The sequence below is a fragment of the Drosophila takahashii genome, chromosome 2L, assembly GCF_030179915.1.
Source record: "Drosophila takahashii strain IR98-3 E-12201 chromosome 2L, DtakHiC1v2, whole genome shotgun sequence".
NCBI lineage: Eukaryota > Metazoa > Arthropoda > Insecta > Diptera > Drosophilidae > Drosophila > Drosophila takahashii.
This window is the reverse complement of record NC_091678.1, coordinates 7129429-7148423: the sequence shown is the minus strand read 5'-3', so window position 1 is coordinate 7148423 and position 18995 is coordinate 7129429. Positions and strand designations below refer to the sequence as shown.

At 38.8% G+C, this 18995-nt stretch overlaps 1 protein-coding gene across 6 annotated transcripts; it reads left to right on the top strand.

Moving 5' to 3' along the window:
* Nucleotides 1–383: 383 nt before the first annotated feature.
* Nucleotides 384–18759, top strand: Rtnl1 (reticulon). 6 transcript variants are annotated; one of them, XM_017140404.3, is made up of 6 exons: nt 384–1783; nt 6489–6524; nt 17392–17599; nt 17660–17868; nt 17935–18040; nt 18103–18759. In XM_017140404.3, the coding sequence occupies exons 1-6, from the start codon at nt 691–693 to the stop codon at nt 18173–18175; spliced, it is 1725 nt and encodes a 574-aa protein (XP_016995893.2). In that variant the 5' UTR covers nt 384–690; the 3' UTR covers nt 18176–18759. The 6 variants fall into 6 exon arrangements, with proteins under 6 accessions (XP_016995893.2, XP_016995894.2, XP_016995896.1 ...); XM_017140407.3 differs by lacking the exon at nt 384–1783 and adding an exon at nt 5931–6083; XM_017140408.3 differs by lacking the exons at nt 384–1783; nt 6489–6524 and adding exons at nt 11585–11681; nt 12743–12896.
* Nucleotides 18760–18995: the final 236 nt, after the last annotated feature.

Genomic DNA, 18995 nt, shown 5'->3' with positions numbered 1-18995 from the left:
AAAAGAGATCTGTGGCACCCCGTAATGAGATCTGTGAAAACTTTATCAAAAACGTGCCGTAAAGTCTAAACGTAATTAATGTAATTTTTTCGTTGTTACTCAAAGAAATTTGAATTTACCGCGAAGAAAGCTAGAGTTGCCAGGCCATTTTTCCCAGCGGTCTATTGGGAGTGTGTCCTCGCTAACTTAGCCACGACCAACTCCATTTGTAAAAATTATCGGTATATAACAATATAATACCGAAAATATACTTTAGCGAGGACACCAACCCAACATTTGAGTGAGACCGTTTATTGCAAGTATTTCTGGTATATTTGAAAGCCCAAAAACGGTATAAAATAGTACATTTCTTCGACACTGCACCTCAGGCGCAGGCCCATTACTGTTTTCAAAACTCGTCGACGGCAAAAGTTGCTGTAGCTCAAACCAAATTCAACGTTCCCGAGCACAAAAAGCACTGCGAAAAGCGGCTTTCTTCGCCACAGAAAAAGCAGAAGTAATAATTACCAACCGGCGAAATCAGCTGTAGCCCTTGTGTGAGTGGGTGCGTGGTGTACGTGTGAGCGGGAGAGACATCTCGACGTGAGTGTGTGCGTGCGTGCGTGTGTTTGCGTCGCTCCTCCAATCAGAAAGTCCAGGATATCCGAAAAAAAAAACATCTGTGAAATTTTCCTATTGAAAATTTGAAAAATGGATCTAAACTTTGCGGAACTGAAGAAGGAGGCGGCGGCCACCAACGAGGACATCTTCCAGCGGGCACAGAAGGCCTACGACGATTCGGGACTCGGCGGCGATGCTGGAAATGTGAGCGGTGGCGCCCAGGATGATAATGCTCATACGGAGCACTATTTCGCCAATGAGCAGAAGAATCTGGATTTCGGGGAGCCGCAGGAGTTTGTTCAACATTTGTCCTCCGGCGCCAAGGAGCTGGACACCAAAATTTCCCAGAAAGCGGACGATTTCGAGGACTTTCTGCGCGACGCCGGCAAGGAGGTGAAGCAGGGCATCAGTGGACTGACCACCGATTTTATGAATGCTGAACGGGGATTTGCTGCTCCTTTGGCGCCCTTCTCAGAGGCTCCAGCTGCTCCGGCTGCTCCAGTAAGGCCAGCAGTTCCTCCGCCAGCTGTTCCGGCTCCTGCTGCTCCTGCTCCCGTGGAGGAGGACCTCCTGGGCAGCTTCAGTGACCAGCCAACGGCTCCACTTCAGGCCTTCCAGCCCACGGCTCCGTCCAAGGCCAATTTCTATGATGATGATGACGACGAAGAGGAGAAGGAGGATGAGGACTTCCTGGGCAAGCCAATAGCTGCTGCCCCAGCTGCTCCTGCTGCTGCTCCACTGACCCATGCCAACCAGGATTCGGACACCGAATCGCCGTCCGTCTCGTACACTCCATCGCCGGCCAAGAAACCCATTGTGGATGCCCTCAAGGAGCAGGACAATGAGAAATTTATCTCTTCGGAGGATCTGTTGAGTGACTTTAAGGAGGCAGCAGCTCCAGCTCCCATTTCCATACCCACTCCCGCTGCAGTTGCTCCGCCGCCAGTTGTTGCCAAATCCCCAGTGGTTCCAGTGGCTGTTCCCGTGACAACCGCTTTGGTAACCGATCTGGATGACGAGGAGGTGGTCTTCAAGCCCAGTGTCCAGGAGACGACCAAACCAGAGCCGCCCAAGCTGAAGGAGGAGCCGCCCAAGCCAAAGGCTGTGCCTGTTCCATCATCATCATCTCCGCCGCAGCCCAAGATTGTGTCCGTCGAGGAGATCTTCTACAAATACGGATTGGGTGAGCAAATATGATTGTTATTTTTATTTTTAAACTCGTTATCATTGCGTTTCTAATTAATTTGTTGTGCCCCCGTCGTCATTAGAGTATCACATTGCACTGTCGTAACTCGCGTATTATTTTGATGTTTGTTTTTTAGTGTCCTTGCGGCGCACCTTGCATCCCACGCCCTTTGCCGCCCACTGCCTCCCTGTTTTTTCTAATTTTTGTTTGTGCGTTAGTCATTCGCCGCTCTCTTTTTCTGTGGTTTTTTCCTCCGCCGACCCAACTCTACTCATGATGTCATCGCCTTTTGCCCGGGTTCTCTTATTTAATTTATATTATATCGCAAGGCGGAGAAATTTCGATGGCTCTGGAGAAGATGAGGGAACTCTCTTTGGAACTGGCCTTTGCTATTAATCATTCTCCGGCATTTGAACAGCAGCCGTATGCCGGCAGCCTCATAGGTTCCATAGATTTTTCGCAAATCGATCGTCACCGCGTGATTCACACGCATTTGAATGCCACGAACAGAAATATGGCTGGTTTATACAGGGGTCATTCGCTATAGGGAACAACTAGTTTTTAATTAAAGGAAATATAAAAAAAAATATTTTGAGAAAAATATTAAAATAATATATTTCTTATAAAGAAAGGTAATTTTTTTATATGTACAAGATTGTCCGTTAAAACAGGGGTCAATTAGCTATAAAAAACAACAAGAACCCTTTTCTTATAAATGTTCTTTTGAGATGATATTTAACCAGAAAATTATTGTGAAAAATATGAATGAGAATATATTTTAAAACCTTATTTAAATCTCATTAAAACCCTGATAAATAAAAAATATTTTCCAACTTTTTTACCAACTTGTATAAAAGAGTTCAAACCTATAAGCCTCTTAAATGTTTAATAACCTCTATAGGTACTGTTTTTAAAGCAATTAAATAGGTAGGGAGCCAAATCTTACGGAAAGTAACACAATGAATTATAGAGAAAAAGCAAATAGGTAAACCTTCTACAAACAAGTAAAGTAAAGGTAAAGAAGGCAAATTGCATAACTAATCCGAACCGGGCAACTCATCACGTTCGTATATCAAAGGGGGCAACATTCTCGAAGCTAGTTTCACCATTATTGAGATACTTTACCGGCATGAATCAGCTGCTCTCTGCTGTAACCCCTCGCCCATTCCGAAAAGCTCTCCATTATATAGGGTATACATACTATATATATACCATTTTATACCCAAACCGAGTGACTGCCTCCATTGACGTACACATGTCCGTTCATATTTCACATTATTTCATTACGATTCTTTTTTCTGTTTTAGTTTTTTTTCTACTTTTCTTGTTTTCTGTTTCCATTAAAGCAATTTGCGGCAGAGTAATTTATTGTTGCGTAGTAATTTCTGCTACTATTTGGCAAGCTCACGTTTTTCACGGTTTCTAATAGTAGTAGTAGTTACCTTTCGACAGCCCCTCGTTGGGTTAATTTAGGCCTTGGATTGGGATAATTTAATTCTTATGTAGACAACCCACTGAGTGCGGAAAAAGATTTTCCAATTAGTGATTTTCATCGACGCCTCTGTCTGCAGTCTGTGTGCATCCCTTTTGTTGCGATTATGCGGCTATTTTTATATTATTACCAGCTGTTCTTTTGTCTTCGCTGCGCTTTTGTCTTCCAATTTGGTTTCGGATTTTTCCATTGCATCTTCCTCGATGGTTTAGCATCCACCTTATCGCACCCGCATTATCTGTTCTTTTCTCTTCTCTTCTGATCTGTTCAACTGTAGTTCACTGACAGCTCGCGATATCAAAAAGTCACATTTTAACCTTACACATTTGTGTATATTAACTTTAACAATTTCCTCCAGACTAGAGAAAAAAACACATACAATTTTATTTTTTATTGTGCTGTGTTTGTGGCAAAAAAAAAAGAAGAAAATTGGTTGTGAGTAAACAACTTTTCCTTCTGTCGATTTGTTTCTTTTAAATTATTTTCGGTTAATTGCATCTCCCACGCAGCAGAAATCGATTAAGTGGGGGAAATCGCTTTTTTTAGCCCACTAAAAAAGAAAAACGCATGGCATTCATTGGAAAACCCAGACGAATTGCTCTATATTAAGAAAGTTATATTGCTTTTTGCCGAAGCTAACCCCAAAAATAATATGGTCATCATTGTAGTTCATTTTCGATAAGAGATAATGTGGGATTAATGATGTTTATGTGTATAACTCATAAAGAAAATTACCTATTTCATTATTTTTAATTTTTATATATTTCTTATTATTCTGTTATGGATTTTATAAATATAAGTAATCTCTACCGCCCTAAATTTTTTTTAATAGCCGTCTAAAAGTATGCTGTTTTTCATGAAACATTTTCAAAATCCTTTTTTTTATAAGTTTTCTAAACATTACATAGATATTTCTTATTATGCCTATATTAAAATTACTAAATATTATTTCCTAGTTATTCTCTCATTCCTATACTTTTCCTTTTTTAACTGGAACACTTATATAGGTCAAATTTATCCACACCAAAGAAATAGTTTCTAAAGCTTTTGGTATGGTTTACCATCCGGAACCTTACCGGAAAACATGCTTCCTTATCCTCCTGCTAAATATCGATTTCATCTTGCCGGAACTGTGCTAACCCGTCAAAGAAGTTTTTCCCATTTGGCAGCACATCGCAATTGGAATGCGTCAAGCATTTTATGTCATAACTTGGTCGATGGCCAAAAGCATCTATTTCGCAAAGTGGATCAATGAATGATTTTAAAGACAGAAAAAAATAGGAAATGCTTTCCGAGTGTCCGCTGATTGATTTCCCATCTAATTTTCACGCCGCACGCAGCTGTAGGGCGGGGTCAAAGGGCAGAGGGGAGGGTGGGGAAGACCAATAGCAACAGCATCTGCAGCTCAATTGCACCCACCGCACCCAAAAGTTTTGAGCGTCTGGTAATTTCCGGCCCACTTAGTGGGTGGCGACAAGAACGATTCGATTCCTGCAGGGGCAACGCATGCGCGGAAAAGTCTCCCCACTCGCGGAAAAACTCTCCAGTCTCCAGTCTCGAATCTCCAGGCAGGTCAGCTGCATTAGGTGAAATCGATGGCCCCGAGCCAGAGAGCTTTTCCCAAACTTGGCGGCAATTTTCCGAGCCGGAGCACCGAGTTCAGGGCTAAGCGCGGTTGCTCAACTTGGCGAGACTTGCGGTTGCCCTCTCATCGATTTCGATTTCGATTTCGCCTTCATTGCATTGCCTTCAGCCCTGCGACTACAGTGGAACCTCTCTGAAAGGAGAGTTTTGAAAATAGACTGCATTAAAAATTTAAGTCTATAGTGACTAATAACCTCCTTTATTCAAAATCATTTAACTTCATTTAATTTGTTATTCTGTGATAAAGAATAAAAATACCCATTGAATATGAAATACTTTTACCCCAATCCCCAGTTTTTAACAATAAATAAATCTAGTAAAAATAATAAAGATATGAAACATTTTTGTCAATATTTTTTTTAGCAATAAAACGGGTCGATCTACCATTTAAAAATAATCATCACTTACAAAAATTAGTAAAAATTGTATTGCATTCTTCTAGACGCATTTATAAGAGATTGTATATCTCCCATTTATTATAATCAGCTGTACAGGAAATCTTTAAATCTAAAACCATAAAGTGGGTTGATCTTTCAAAAATAAATATCTCAAATAAAAATGAATATAATTTGTATTGCATACTTTTAGACACATTTATTAGAGATTTAATTTCTCCCATTTATTATAATCAGCTGTACAGTAAAGGGTTTTTGAGCTAGTAAAGTTCTACTGTAGGCTCAAATGGGCACAGTAGGGGGCCTCTCGCTCTGCAGTTTCTAAATCTCTCTCTCTCTCGGCGCCGCCGCTCTGAGCTTAGGGTTGTCCTTTTTCCGGAGGGGAGACTCCCCGGCCTGCTTTTTGGGCCGAAGCTTTTCCCGATACGTTTCAGTCTCTATACGCGTCGTGAGGCCGCCACACGGAAGTGAAAAATTCTTATAGCGTAATACCTTAACGTCGTAATACCCATTCGTTCGTGCGTTCTCATCGCTCTCTCTCTCTCTTTTCGCTGTGCTTTTGTCAACGAAAACAATCGAATAAAACGGAAAAACCCGTAAAGTTACTATCCAGAAAAAAGGATAAACCGTAGTGCTAACGAAAAAAGTGTGCTAAAAATAAAGAACAAATCCTAAGCGAAACCTAAAATAATGTCTGCATTGGGCGAAACCGGTCAGAATGGCGTGTGCAAGCATCGCCCATTGATTTGCTCCATACTCGATCCCAGTAAGTGGTAAAAATAAATATAGAAAAAATACCCCAAAACGAAACTCACCCCGAAATTGGGAAATAAGATGAAAAACAACAAAACTAACCTCTGACAACGGTGACCTGGGTGGTAGTTTTATAATTAAGGATTGTATAATTTGTCTATATCGAGTGTGTAGTATGTTGTACAAGTGGTTTTTAAGCTTTTGTGTAGTATGACTATTTTTTATCTCAAACCTTTCTTTTTAATACTGCATTATTTTAGTGGCCTAAACTGCTTTCTTCCTAACTTTCAGTGCTTGTAACGCTTTTTAGTTAACCGCTTTTGCACGCCATCTCCTTTCCTTCCTGTTTTCATTATCTTTTCGCACCACGACTAACCGCTAACTAACGAAAATCAATATATCAATCGCCTATTTGCAGATGCCTGGTTTAAGCCCGAACGTTTACACCCGCAAGGTAAGTGCCGCTAAAACTGTGCCCTCGACTGTGCTGCTTGACCGCGGTGTTTTTGGTTTGGTCGCCATCAGACCTTTCAACTGTAACTGTAAACTGTACAAATCGTACGAAACGATTGTCAATATGCGTTATGATGTTCATCATGATGATGATGATGTCATCACAGAGCCACCCCCATTGTCCTTTTTGTTATTACTGTTTTTGTTGTTGTTGCTGCTTTGCTTTGCTCCCCATTTGGTTAAGAGCCCACGAACACAAGTACAAATGGGAGGCTTTTGTTGTTGTTGGCGCTTTAATTTCTGCAAGCAGTGCCCCAGAAAGTATGCCACATTATTCCGCATATCCTTTCGAGTGCTCTTTTCTGCATTGTCTCTGTATGTGTGCTTATCTATCCAACTTTTTTTTTCGTTACCCCGCAGTTCTTATATAGGGCAATATTATACTTATTGGGAGAAATATTTAAGCGGTATTCAAATGATTATAAAGTATTTTTTGTCTTATCCTGCTTGTTATATTCTTTTTTTCGACAGCTCATTTCATTTCCAATCTTATTTCTTATTTATTTTGCGAATTTTCACAATATTTCTACTATAAAATTACAAAAACAAAGCAAGTTTCCAGTTATTCAGTAATTTTATTTAATTTTTCTTTAGAAACCCTTAATTAGTTTAGTTGCTAGCACCGCTTTATATCCCTGTTTTATGCTGCTTTCACCTGGGGTGTCTAAAAATAATTTGCGGGGTAGCTGCCACGCCCCCTCTTTCAATTTCCACCTACCTACCCCTTTTATATGTTTAGTAGCAAGTCCAGTCGCACTGCAATTAGCCATCGTTTTTATATAGTTCAGTTACCCGCCAGCCATACGATTTGCACTGAAGCGGTGAGCGGTAACCGTAATCGGATCGCATGCTAAGCCAACCCAACTTCAGCCGCCAAACGCCACCAGGCTGTCCAGTACAGTAATACTGGCCTAAGACGAACTTAAAAGAAATATTATTTGAAACAACCAAACGGGTGATGGAAGTCTAACATTGAATAACAATAATTAAAACTGTACTAGGAGTTTCTAAAAACAATTCAAAGTTTGAAAAGTTTTAAATTTCAAACCCATTTTTGAAAACCCCCTTTAAATAGCTAACTTGACTTTAAAGTTGATCTTACCTTTTATTAACAATAGAAAAGAAAATGTAAATAATCCCTGATAAAAAATATTTAAACCAAAATTTTCTTAAATGCTAAATATTATATCTGCATTTGAATTTTAGTGTTTGAGGCTTTACTGTTTATGTATATTCACAAAAAACTTTTTACAACTGCAAATTGCAAACTGATATGGGGCGTCTGCCATTTTCCCCGATTTCCACAGAGAAGAGGGGCCAAAGGCCTCGCATGCAATCTGAGCTTAGTCCAAGCGACGCTCCATCCACTTTCTATAGGTACTTATATGACTGTACAAACATATGTAGGTGCATTCATTTAGTATACCATTTTTAATCAGCTCTGGGCTGTGAAAATCATTTGTTTTTGTGATGACTAATTCGCATTTAATTTAGCCTCCGTCTAAGGTTTGCAGTTAATATACAAAAATCACTCGTTAATCATGCACTTATTTTGTGCCTGCTTTAGTCATAGTGAATGTTGGACTTTGGCTTCAAAATTAATCGGTGTTTTATTATACATGTGATGTATAGAGTCCCTAATCGCAATCTATAAAATTATTTAATTGTATAAAGCACTTTATAAGGAAAACTGTACCTGGATAAGTGCCAGTAAATGTTATAAAATCTCTATAGATTAATGCATTTTCAAGGTTAAATGGTTGCATTTTAATGAGCCTATAAACTAATATTTAATATTCGTAAATAAGAAACGTTAAAATTTAAATAATTCCGCTTTCCGTAAAACTTTGTGATTATTATCCCAAAGGTGCTAGACCAGAAAAATCAATTTTTCATTGCTCTGCCACTCCCAAATTGGCGAAAATATGCTTTCTTCGTACATTCTACATTATTCGTTCTCCTCCTTCGTTGGCCAAAATATAATTTGCACGAGTGGCTAGACATGAACCTGTGGCTCTGATGGTTTTCACTGGGGCTTTTGCCTGAGTACGATGCCCAATTTGGACATGGCCAAGAGCTTAAGTGCTGTTCGCCGTGGACTGCCCACTGTGGGCACTCGAATACTTGAATAATCGAGTCAGTCAGTCGGGAAGTCAGCCCACATTAGCATTCTCCAGCCGCCGGACTTGGCCATAAAGAAAAGCTAACCAAGCGGCGTTTGTATGGTGAATGTAAAACTGTTAATTAGAGATTTATGTATGATTCGTAACAAGTCTAGCGTTGAGAATGATGATTAATCACCCATTGTCCCAGTTTTTAATTTCTATTCAAACTCGTAAAATTTCACTTGCCAATCAATATTTTACATTTAAATTTTATTAATAGCTATTATAGAATAGTATTTGGATGTGATAATAGCTATCGTAGTGAAATTGGAATCATTTCAGTTTTTAGACATGACAACATTGCTATTATATTTAAAGATAAAACTATCTTAACCTCCGGTCTTTAGGTCTTTGTTTCATTCAGTTTTTAGACTATCTAGAATGAGTAACGGTCGAAAGAGAAATGCTACGTGGTCAACAAAGTGTCTATATATACATTTTTATACTTCCAGCCGAAATCGATTAGATCATCGATGGCATTTTTCTTGCCTTCGCTAATTCTGCGCCAAAAAAAATATTATTTATATATTCGAAAAATTTGCATTTAAGTGCAAAAAGCTAAAATAGCGGGAACGCCGCACGAATAACAATGATAAGCCAGTAGAAATGACTTAATTCCTTGGCTAGCGATAACTTCTTTGCAATAAGAAATTAGAGATAAGAGAGTCGGCGAGTCATGAGTACTTAGAGCTTTTGTTTTTATCGGGGTTTGACGTCAGATCGCCAAAAATGTAATAAAATATAAATTGCACTTTTAAATTTCGAGCGCTTTCGATGGAAGCAGTATACTGCTTTCGTCAGTGATAAAGCAGTGGGACTTATTCGGCCCCCAAGGTGAGAAACCGTTAACCTTGAAATCTACCAAGTGAGAGCGAACTTGAGAACTAACTTGAGAGAAAGAGCCCCACAATTGTCATTGTTTATGAAGCTCTCCAAAACGAAAAGCTGTCTTTTTCCATCTCATTCATTACTGCTCTCATCGCGTTCTGTCTTTCTCTTTCTTCCCCCCTCGGAGGCTGGGACACTTGGATGCTGTCTGCCCGGCCGGCGTCAACTTTGAAATTCACAGTTGCCTGCTAATTTTAGCCTTTTAGCTAAGTATCTCAGCCATTCTCTGTCATTGTTGTTGCTGCTCTGGCATTATCTTTGTGGTTGCTGTTGTTGTTGTTAACATTTAAAGATTGCTACGTACATAGGCTGCACTGGGCGGTCAAGCAGTTGAACTAGAGAGCGACGAAATATTGAAACAGTGGGGATTCGAAATAATAAATTAATTTGAAAAACTTCTATCTTCAGTCAATTTTTTTTATTCAATATTACGAAATATTTCAAGATCTTAACTCTTCTTTTCAAATCGCTTGTAAAGCATATGTTAGCTATATGATCTTTTTGTAAAGTCTGATCCTAAAACCTCTTTGGGAACCACATTTAAAAAGATTTTGGAAACCCTCCTCAATGTATTCAGTAGACAAATTGCAGTATTACCAAAATATTTCAAGATCTTAGCTTAGTCTTCTTTCCAAATCGCTTGTAAAGCTTCTGTTTGCTATAAGATCACTTTTATAAAGTCCAATCCTCTTTTGTAAAGAAAATTTATAAATATTTTAAAAACCCTTCTCAAATAAAAAGCATCTTCATAAGATTTTAAAACCCTCATCAAACTAAACTGTTTATTTATTATTTTATGACCTTTGGATATTGAAAACATTTATTAGAATCTACTTAAGTGTACTTAACTGTGTCCATAAAACCAAAACCAGTTCGCTTAGGACCTTTTGGCTCCCGATCACGTGTACCTGATCGGTATTACCGATTCGGTTCAGCTTCCTTGTTTGTATCCTCTCATTCTCTCTACTTCTCACCTGGACCCTCGCTCTCTGTTCCTTTTACCTGTTCTCCCTGCTTGCAAAGACATGTTCGGGAGAAAAGTATTCGTCTACCTACATAGATTGCATTTTCCCACATGTGTGTTTGCTGGCAGGCGACAACTACATTAACGGCTACAAATGCGTGCTGCTCGACAATAAAAGCACCCACCCCCTCTCTCAATGGGTTCCGACTCTCTTTCTCTGAACGATTCTCTCGAAATCATTATATTTGAAATTCGCCAAGAGCAGGGCCCTTCCCTTTTCCCTTTATAGCCAACGGTGGGGGTCAGGATAATAGTGCTACTTTAATTAAGGAGTAATTTACCGAAAAAATTTACTTCTCGTGCTGAAAGGATATGTTTAAGTGAATTATGTTGCATACCTGAAAGGCGTTTTCGCACTTTGGAAAATCTAGAAAAAGTTTTAGATTCTAAATCATAAACCTTTCCTTACTAATATGGGTTTTTCTGGTGAAGTTTGCAACAATTTATTTTACTATTTAGCTTTTTTACTTTTACCGCCCACTAATACGGTTTTATATTCCCTGTGTAGCTTATAGAGGAGCTCAACATATCATAGTAGAAGTGACCTTTAAGACAAGGTAACAAAAAAATGTATTAAAAACTTGCTATTTGTCATGGGAAAGTTAAGGTTCAGTACCACCCAGTAAATATTTTCAAAAGTCTTGAAAACAACGTCCTGACTCAACGAAGAAAGACTAACAAATTGTGTGAAATTTAAATGACGAATCTCCGTAATCTCTAAAGCAAGAAATAAACAAAATATTAAGTAAAAAAAATTGTTTTCAATTTTTTTATCATAAAATAAAAACCTATATTATTAACCGCCACTGTACACCGAGCTGGGTACCTGCGTGTGTATTTCAGCACGAGTGTGTGTTCGCATAGGCACCATTGAGTTCGCTTCGCCCTGCGACGAGCTGAGCGCATCTGAAATTAATTGTAGTTTAGTTGATGTACGGACTTTGACAACGTCACATTGCCCCAGAGACGGGATCGAGATCGAAATCGAGAAAACGAAAACGCGACCACGAAAACGAGATCGGTATAAATGGTTCCTTCCCTTCCTTTCCGCACTTTGCGTGTCCGTTGCGGTGGTGCCAGTGCTATATGGCACTGCATAGTGTCTTCCCCATCCACATCCTCCTCCTCTGCGGATGCCAGAGATACGGATTGAGTCAGCTGTTTGAACTCCTCGGATGACCTGCACTTGCAGCTGACAGAAAACACGTATCCGCGACTTTGTCATTGTCGCATTAGCACTCTGCTTTTCCCCCCCGTCCCCAGAAATCTCGGAATTTCTCGTGTTTTTTTGTGCGGATACTTTTCTAATTATATAACTTGGATAGGTGCCCTAACGCTGGCGATATATGTAAGATACAGTGATCGCTAGAAAGTGTGAAATTCCAGAAAGTGTAGGAAAAAAGATTTTAAAAAATTTTATTCTGGTGGTAAATGTAAATGGATTTAATCTCAAAATAAAAATATTTAAAATATTTTTTTGAACGGTAAATGTATAGAAATGGTACAGAATAATCTCAAAATAAACTCAAAACTCTTTAATTCGTTTTCCAGAATCAAGTAAAAAATCATTGCATACTTTAAGATACTTTAAAAAGCGTTCTAACCACTTCTTAAGAATTTGATCAGTTCTTCAAAAAAATCTATAAAATATTATTAAAGAATTAATTTCCCTTAGCCAGCGATCACTTTATCACATATTCAATATCAAGACTTGCACCTAGACCATGCGGTTATCGTTTTAAAGCAAATAAATCAACAGTGAATGAAATAATATAATAATAATAATTTTAATCCTATCCTTATTATCTGGCCCCGTCAACGGGCACTTTCCATATCAGTTCCGCCAGCCATTCCCATTCCGATTGCGAGTGCGAAGAACTCTCGGCCGTGTTCTATATCTCTAGTCGTCTAGGTCGGTTCCCATCGGTTTTGGCTCGCGATCGTTCAGTTGTACGCAAACGGTTAGTGTTAATGCCCGCAGTTGCATTATTCGCATTTCCTCGATCCGTGAACCGCGTAGTATTCGCATACCGCCACTCGAAAAAGAACTTTCGCTACATTTGACTTGTCTTTCTCTTGCAGTCGGGCGAAAAAGCTTTAGTGATAGAATAAAACCATATATACTCAGTTAATCTAAACACAATACAATATACGATGGCTGCTGGTCTGGAAACGCTGCAAGGTCTGCTGCAATCGCTGGGCGAACTAAAAGACTTGCCCCTGAATCGTGAGTCGTGTAAGTAAAACGGAAAAATTAAATGGGATCCGAAAAGAATTTAACGAATATGTAGTGGGGATTTTTGTTAAATATATGAGGGCCGACCGCATGGCCAGCTGAAAAATCGTATATGAAACAAGAATTTCCCTTGGGGAAATTTCTTTTATTTCATGCTCTTTCATTCTCTTTCTTTATCACACTCTCTTTCTGTGCGTTGTTTCTAATTGCAGCTATAATTTATTTATAAATATTCTTTTTAGTGTCTTTGGGAAAATGTTGAGAACTAAAGGAAAAAGTGGGAAAAGTTTTCGGGCCTAGAAGGCTGTTAGGTCTCCTTCTTGAGTATTTTGATTAGATAGGAAACTGGTGAATTGAGTATTTTTGGAATCATTGATAACTTTTTCTTGCCGTTTCATTTCTGATTTGTGCAATAAAAAAGCTTTGTCACCAATCTCAATTTCTTTTCTGATTAACGTGCGAAAAGTGATTGAATTTTATTGCCTTAAAACTATTTCTAATCTGGAAGGGGTATTTCATATTTATCAGCACTTCCCCCTTGGTAATTTTTCTGTTGATAAGCGAACAAAGTTTCAAGTGATTTGTCATTCGTGGAACTTTATTGGGGTTTCAAATTGGGTGTGTTTTGCGTGACGGGCTTTTTGCCAGATGAAAGAATTTCCTCAAAAAAGAAATATGGTAAATGTTTGATTAAAAACTGATATGCCCCGAATATTGTGTATATTTCTTTGGCTTTCTCTATTTATTTTTGCAGCATTTCTTTTAATTGTTTAATAACACGATGGCCTTATGCAATTCTGCAGATTCTCTCTGACAATGTCAGGTGCACACAATTATTCATGCTTATTTCTTAGCAAACATTTAGGAATTATGTCAGCGGCTAACATCGCTATGATATCATTTGAAGCAGAGCTTACTCATTCGAACGCGCCAAAAAAGAAAAGCAACGCAAAAGCGTTAGAGGTGATTGGGGTTGTTGGATTTAAGTGGATTTGCGAATGATGATGTCACTATAAACGCTTTTGCGCCTTTCGCCAAAACGCAATTTTCCCGCCTATTGCGTTTCGTACTAAGCGGGGTTTGAAAATTTCACTGCACAGTGGCTGTCAAACTGCCGCAAGCAGTCCATTGAACCTAGCCTATAGATAAGCAGTGCAAATCTTTAAGCGATTCGAGTGCAGATTTAATTTATTGATTTAAACCTAAACGGTATGTGTTGGCATTTCCCGCATTTCGCCATTGTTGGTCACGCTCCGTATCCATGATTCAACCGCAAAACCCCACCCACTACGTCACTCAACGTAACACCAATACGTAAGTCCAATCTCCAATCTTCGGCTCTATAAAGCGGAGCCGAGTGCGAATCCAAGTTCGTGGTTGAGGTTGACACGTTTGCTGACATCTGTACATACTCCACCCCCTCCTTCGTTTTGTTCCCCCCTATTTGTTGTTGTTATTGCGCGTTATCTTTTACTTTCAATGCGGATCGTCGACTCAGTGAGTCGCTCTCTCCACTCTCTCCCGTTCTCCAATGGAGCTCTCTCCCGACGCACAGTGGGTCGGGATGCCTAGATTGGCGGTAATTAATTTAATATTTATTTTTGGTAACTGTTTATTTGATGCAATCATAAAGTATCGCTGTCCACTAACCAATAAATTAAAAATTTGTTTAAATAAATAAATGGAATATTTATTGTATATCTACGATTAAAATTAATTACGGAGAAATTGGCATAATTAAGTACTTTTTTGAGATTTTTTAAAAAATTACATTCGGCGTTGCGTTGAATAAAAAAAACATTTGATGCTGATTAGTGCCATTAAAACAACACCTTAATGATTAATCGATTTGATTGATAGCTCGCCCACTGTGCACTGCTTGGCGTGGCTCCCACTGCTTTTTCAATCCATAAAACTTGTTTGCCGCCACTCTCGCGCCCTCTCCTCTTCTCTCCCCCTCTCTCTTCCACCCCCAATGCCCCCCATGCGCTGTCCCGCTCGCTCTGCCGCCTCTGGAAACAAGCAGTTTCGTTCCCCATATGCGATGGCAAATTGGAGGCTTGTTGGTTTAATTTGTGCTCAAACTTCTTCCAGTTCTTTTGCTGCGCTCGATTCAGACGGTCGGCCGAATCGTCCCAGTCTCGTGTGTGCGTGTCTCAATAGTGACTAACTAACTGACTAACTGAAGTTTCATAGCTGTAATTAAGCCTAGACACGCAAAACTTCCACCCCGCTTTGCATACATTTTGGCGCCAAGCTAGTAACGGTTTTAAATCGTTTTAAATATATAAAACTAAAAACATGGCAGGCGGCAGCAAGCGCTACTCACGCAACAATTCCAACGGCAACTTCCAGCCGCTTCCCGAGCGCGGACCAGGTAATACTAAAATAGATCCAGGGATCGTTATCACCTGGTCCACGTTGTCCACTTTGTTGGGGTCTTAAAACCCAATAGCAACGAAACTCTGTTCTTATCTTCGCGGGGTCGTGGAATAAAAATTATTTATGGAGCATACGGCGGCAGTGATTGCTGCCAACGTCAGCAGCAGAATATCATCATCACCGCCAGCGTGGCCAAAATATTAAACATTTCCTATAACCAAAAAAAAGAAATCCAGTCTTTACTATACCGTTTTTTTTACCTTCTTTACCATTCTAGTGCTAATTTTAAGTATATATTTATTTTTTGCCACGTTGTGAACCGAGTGCCTTGGCAACAATGCAAAAACAAAATTTTTACCTCATCATCATAAATCCCGCTTGCATGGGCAATTTTAAATTGAATTATTAAACAAGTGTAGACATTGCAGGTACTAAGTACCGAGTATGTTATCAGTTTCAGTCAGTCTTATCTGCTTTACTTTTTTTTGTAATTATTTCTCACTACTACATTCTACTCCTGATGTGAGACTGCACTTCACTTTCGGCCAAAACGAGTTTCAAGGCAAAACCAAACCAAACCAGTTCCTCCATCATCATCTCTTCAGCGGGATTCAAGTTGCAATTGTAACGAAAATCTTCGATTCAATTGATACCTTGGAAACTTTCTCCCACGAGAGACAGAGAGAAAGAGAGCTTTCTTTCTTAGAGGGTTTTAACCCAGTTTAGGGTCTCAGACGCTGCCATCTCATCACTATTGTCTCCTTTCTAATTTATTTCCACGATATTTACATAATATTCCCCTCTGGCCTGGCAACTTTAGACAAATTCGAATCCGTATCCCAGTCGAAAACTAGTTTACCCAGCGGGTTTTTGTTTTAATTTATCTCTTATTTGTTTAGGTGTATTCTAGAGTGAGGTACCAAGTGGATTTTTGATTATAAGATAGTTTTTTTTACTAAAAATTCGGATTAGGATTATCTTAGCAATTTAGTGTTTATTTCCAGATATTCTAGATAGATTTACCAAGTGGATTTTTGATTATATGATTATTCTATGACTAGAAATTGGGACTAGTAATGTTCATTTCAAGATAACAACAAATAACCATTAAGTACCATAACTATTAACAACCCTTCATAATAGTTTGCTTATCATTATTGCCCGTATATCATTCATTAATGGCTACACCTTACTAGATTTCCTACCTGAGAACCCTTATAAATCACTTCGAATTAATGACCTCTCAATAAAACCAGCAAATCCAATGGATCCAATACTTGAGATTTATTTATAGAACTATTGTTTGTTTGAGTATCTTAATTGGGTTAACCCAGACGACGAGGGGCAGTGACTTCTTATCGGTAAATCCAATGAAAGCGAATGAAAAGCCGAAGTCGTTGGCCAAGAGATTTAGCGGATAGCGGATAGTTGGTGTTTACGTCAGCGTCTGAGAACCAAGAGATACATTCTGGACAATCGATTAAAACAACCAATTTATTCATTTCCGTTCACCACTCGAGAACTCTTTCTTTGCTCTTCCCATTTAGAAAACACTCTTTTGCGGCTCTCTTTTCTTTTCCGGCTGGGTCCGGAAAATTTGAACTCTTCTTCTAGCGCCTTTCCTATATGTTCTTTTCCCGGCCAGCAGCAGCAGCAGACGCTAAATAATATTTCTCTAGTGTGTAGAACTTGGCAACGAAAGTCAAACGTAGCACCGCGAACGACGATCCAACCGTAGGAAAAATCCGAAATGTCGAGCAAATTGTGTGAGTGGGAATCGGTAAAAGTATAGGGGGTTCTTGGGTTTACAAAATATAATGCAGAGCTTAGTTGTGCTGCAGGCTGTTTTGAGCAAATGCTAATGATAATTACCACCCAAGCAGATGTACGCGAGGTGCTCGAATCCATTTCATCTATTTATCTCATAGATTGCATAATTGCCGCCATCCGAAAAAGATATATATGTAAATGCGTGCGACGAGAGAAGTGTGTCTGTATATTTTTGTATCTCATCTCTTTTCACAGTTTATGAGGGGTTTAAATTGGAAATGGGAAATATATAATAAGAAATCATAAAACAAATATTAATTAAATTTCTTGATCTTCTTTCCAGTGGAGTCCCTTATCTACTGGCGCGATGTGAAGAAATCCGGCATTGTTTTCGGCGCCGGCCTGATCACATTGGTGGCCATCTCCAGCTTCTCGGTGATCAGTGTGTTCGCCTACTTGTCGCTTTTGGCTCTTTTCGGAACCGTGGCCTTCAGAATCTACAAATCGGTCACACAGGCCGTGCAAAAGACAAACGAGGGACATCCCTTCAAGTGAGTTATTATTTAATATTTTTTAATTATTTAATTTAATTTTAATTATTTATTTAAAAGGGAATATCTGGAGCTGGATCTGACGCTGTCGCAGGACAAGGTGCAGAACATTGCCGGCGTGGCTGTGGCACATATCAATGGCTTCACCTCCGAGCTGAGGCGTCTGTTCCTGGTTGAGGATATCATCGATTCGATCAAGTTCGGCGTCATTCTGTGGGTCTTCACCTACGTGGGTGCCTGGTTCAATGGCATGACTCTGGTCATCTTGGGTAGGTTTTTTAAATTACCTTAGCTCTATTTGGATTTACAATTGAAAAACCTCTCTATTTGTTTAGCCTTTGTCTCGCTGTTTACCTTGCCCAAGGTTTACGAGAACAACAAGCAATCCATCGACACCTACTTGGATCTGGTGCGCAGCAAATTGACAGAAATCACCGACAAGTGAGTTTGGCTCAACCTTTAATCCTTATAAATATATTTACTAATTCCCTGCTTTTATATAGGATCCGAGTGGCCATCCCCATTGGCAACAAGAAGCCCGTGGCCGCCGCCACCGAGTCTGACAAGGAGAAGTAAAGAACCCGCGCACTAGCAACAGAAACAAAACCACAATAAAAACATGTTTATTTATTTATTAAGCATTATTTGAATGGTTTTAATATTCATCCAGGCATTAAATAAATAACAAGTCTAGCAATGTTTACATATTAATTGTATAATTGCAATCTACATCAATCGATAATTGTAAATCAAATTTAAAAAACAACCCAAACAACAAGAACTTATCAACCAACAACTCGTAGCAGTTTCAAACATTGTCCAAGTGTCTTTAAGTTTTTAACGAACGAAACAACAAACAAAAAAGAAAAACATCAAAAGTAAGGGAGATTAAGATGAAGAAAACGATTATATAGACGCAGCAATGCAATTAAAAGTTTCTTATGAGTTTTCCAGCTATTTCCGATTCAAATCAAATATCATCATTTCGACTTTATTCAACTTTCTTAGTTTTCATGTAAACCTTTTTAAATTAATTCTTTGCTTTAGTTTTAGTTTTACTATTTTGTTGATTTTTTGTATAAAACAACAAGAAGAACTAAGATTACTCTAAAAACAAACAAGAAAAAATCAAATAAAAAATGAAGTAAAAAAATCCACAACTAATGATTTTTGTGTTTTCTAGCATTTTTAATAAAGAACAAACAAACAAACAAAAAATATATATACTAATAAGTAAGCTGATCCGTAAGTCATTAAACACGCGCCTGTTACTGGAGGAGAATGCAAGCATTAATCATAAATCATAACGAAAGATAAATGGAAGAATTTCGAGCAGCTTACCGCTTCATTTACATACATAAATGGCCTTGTTTCACATTGTACAATTAATTTGTAA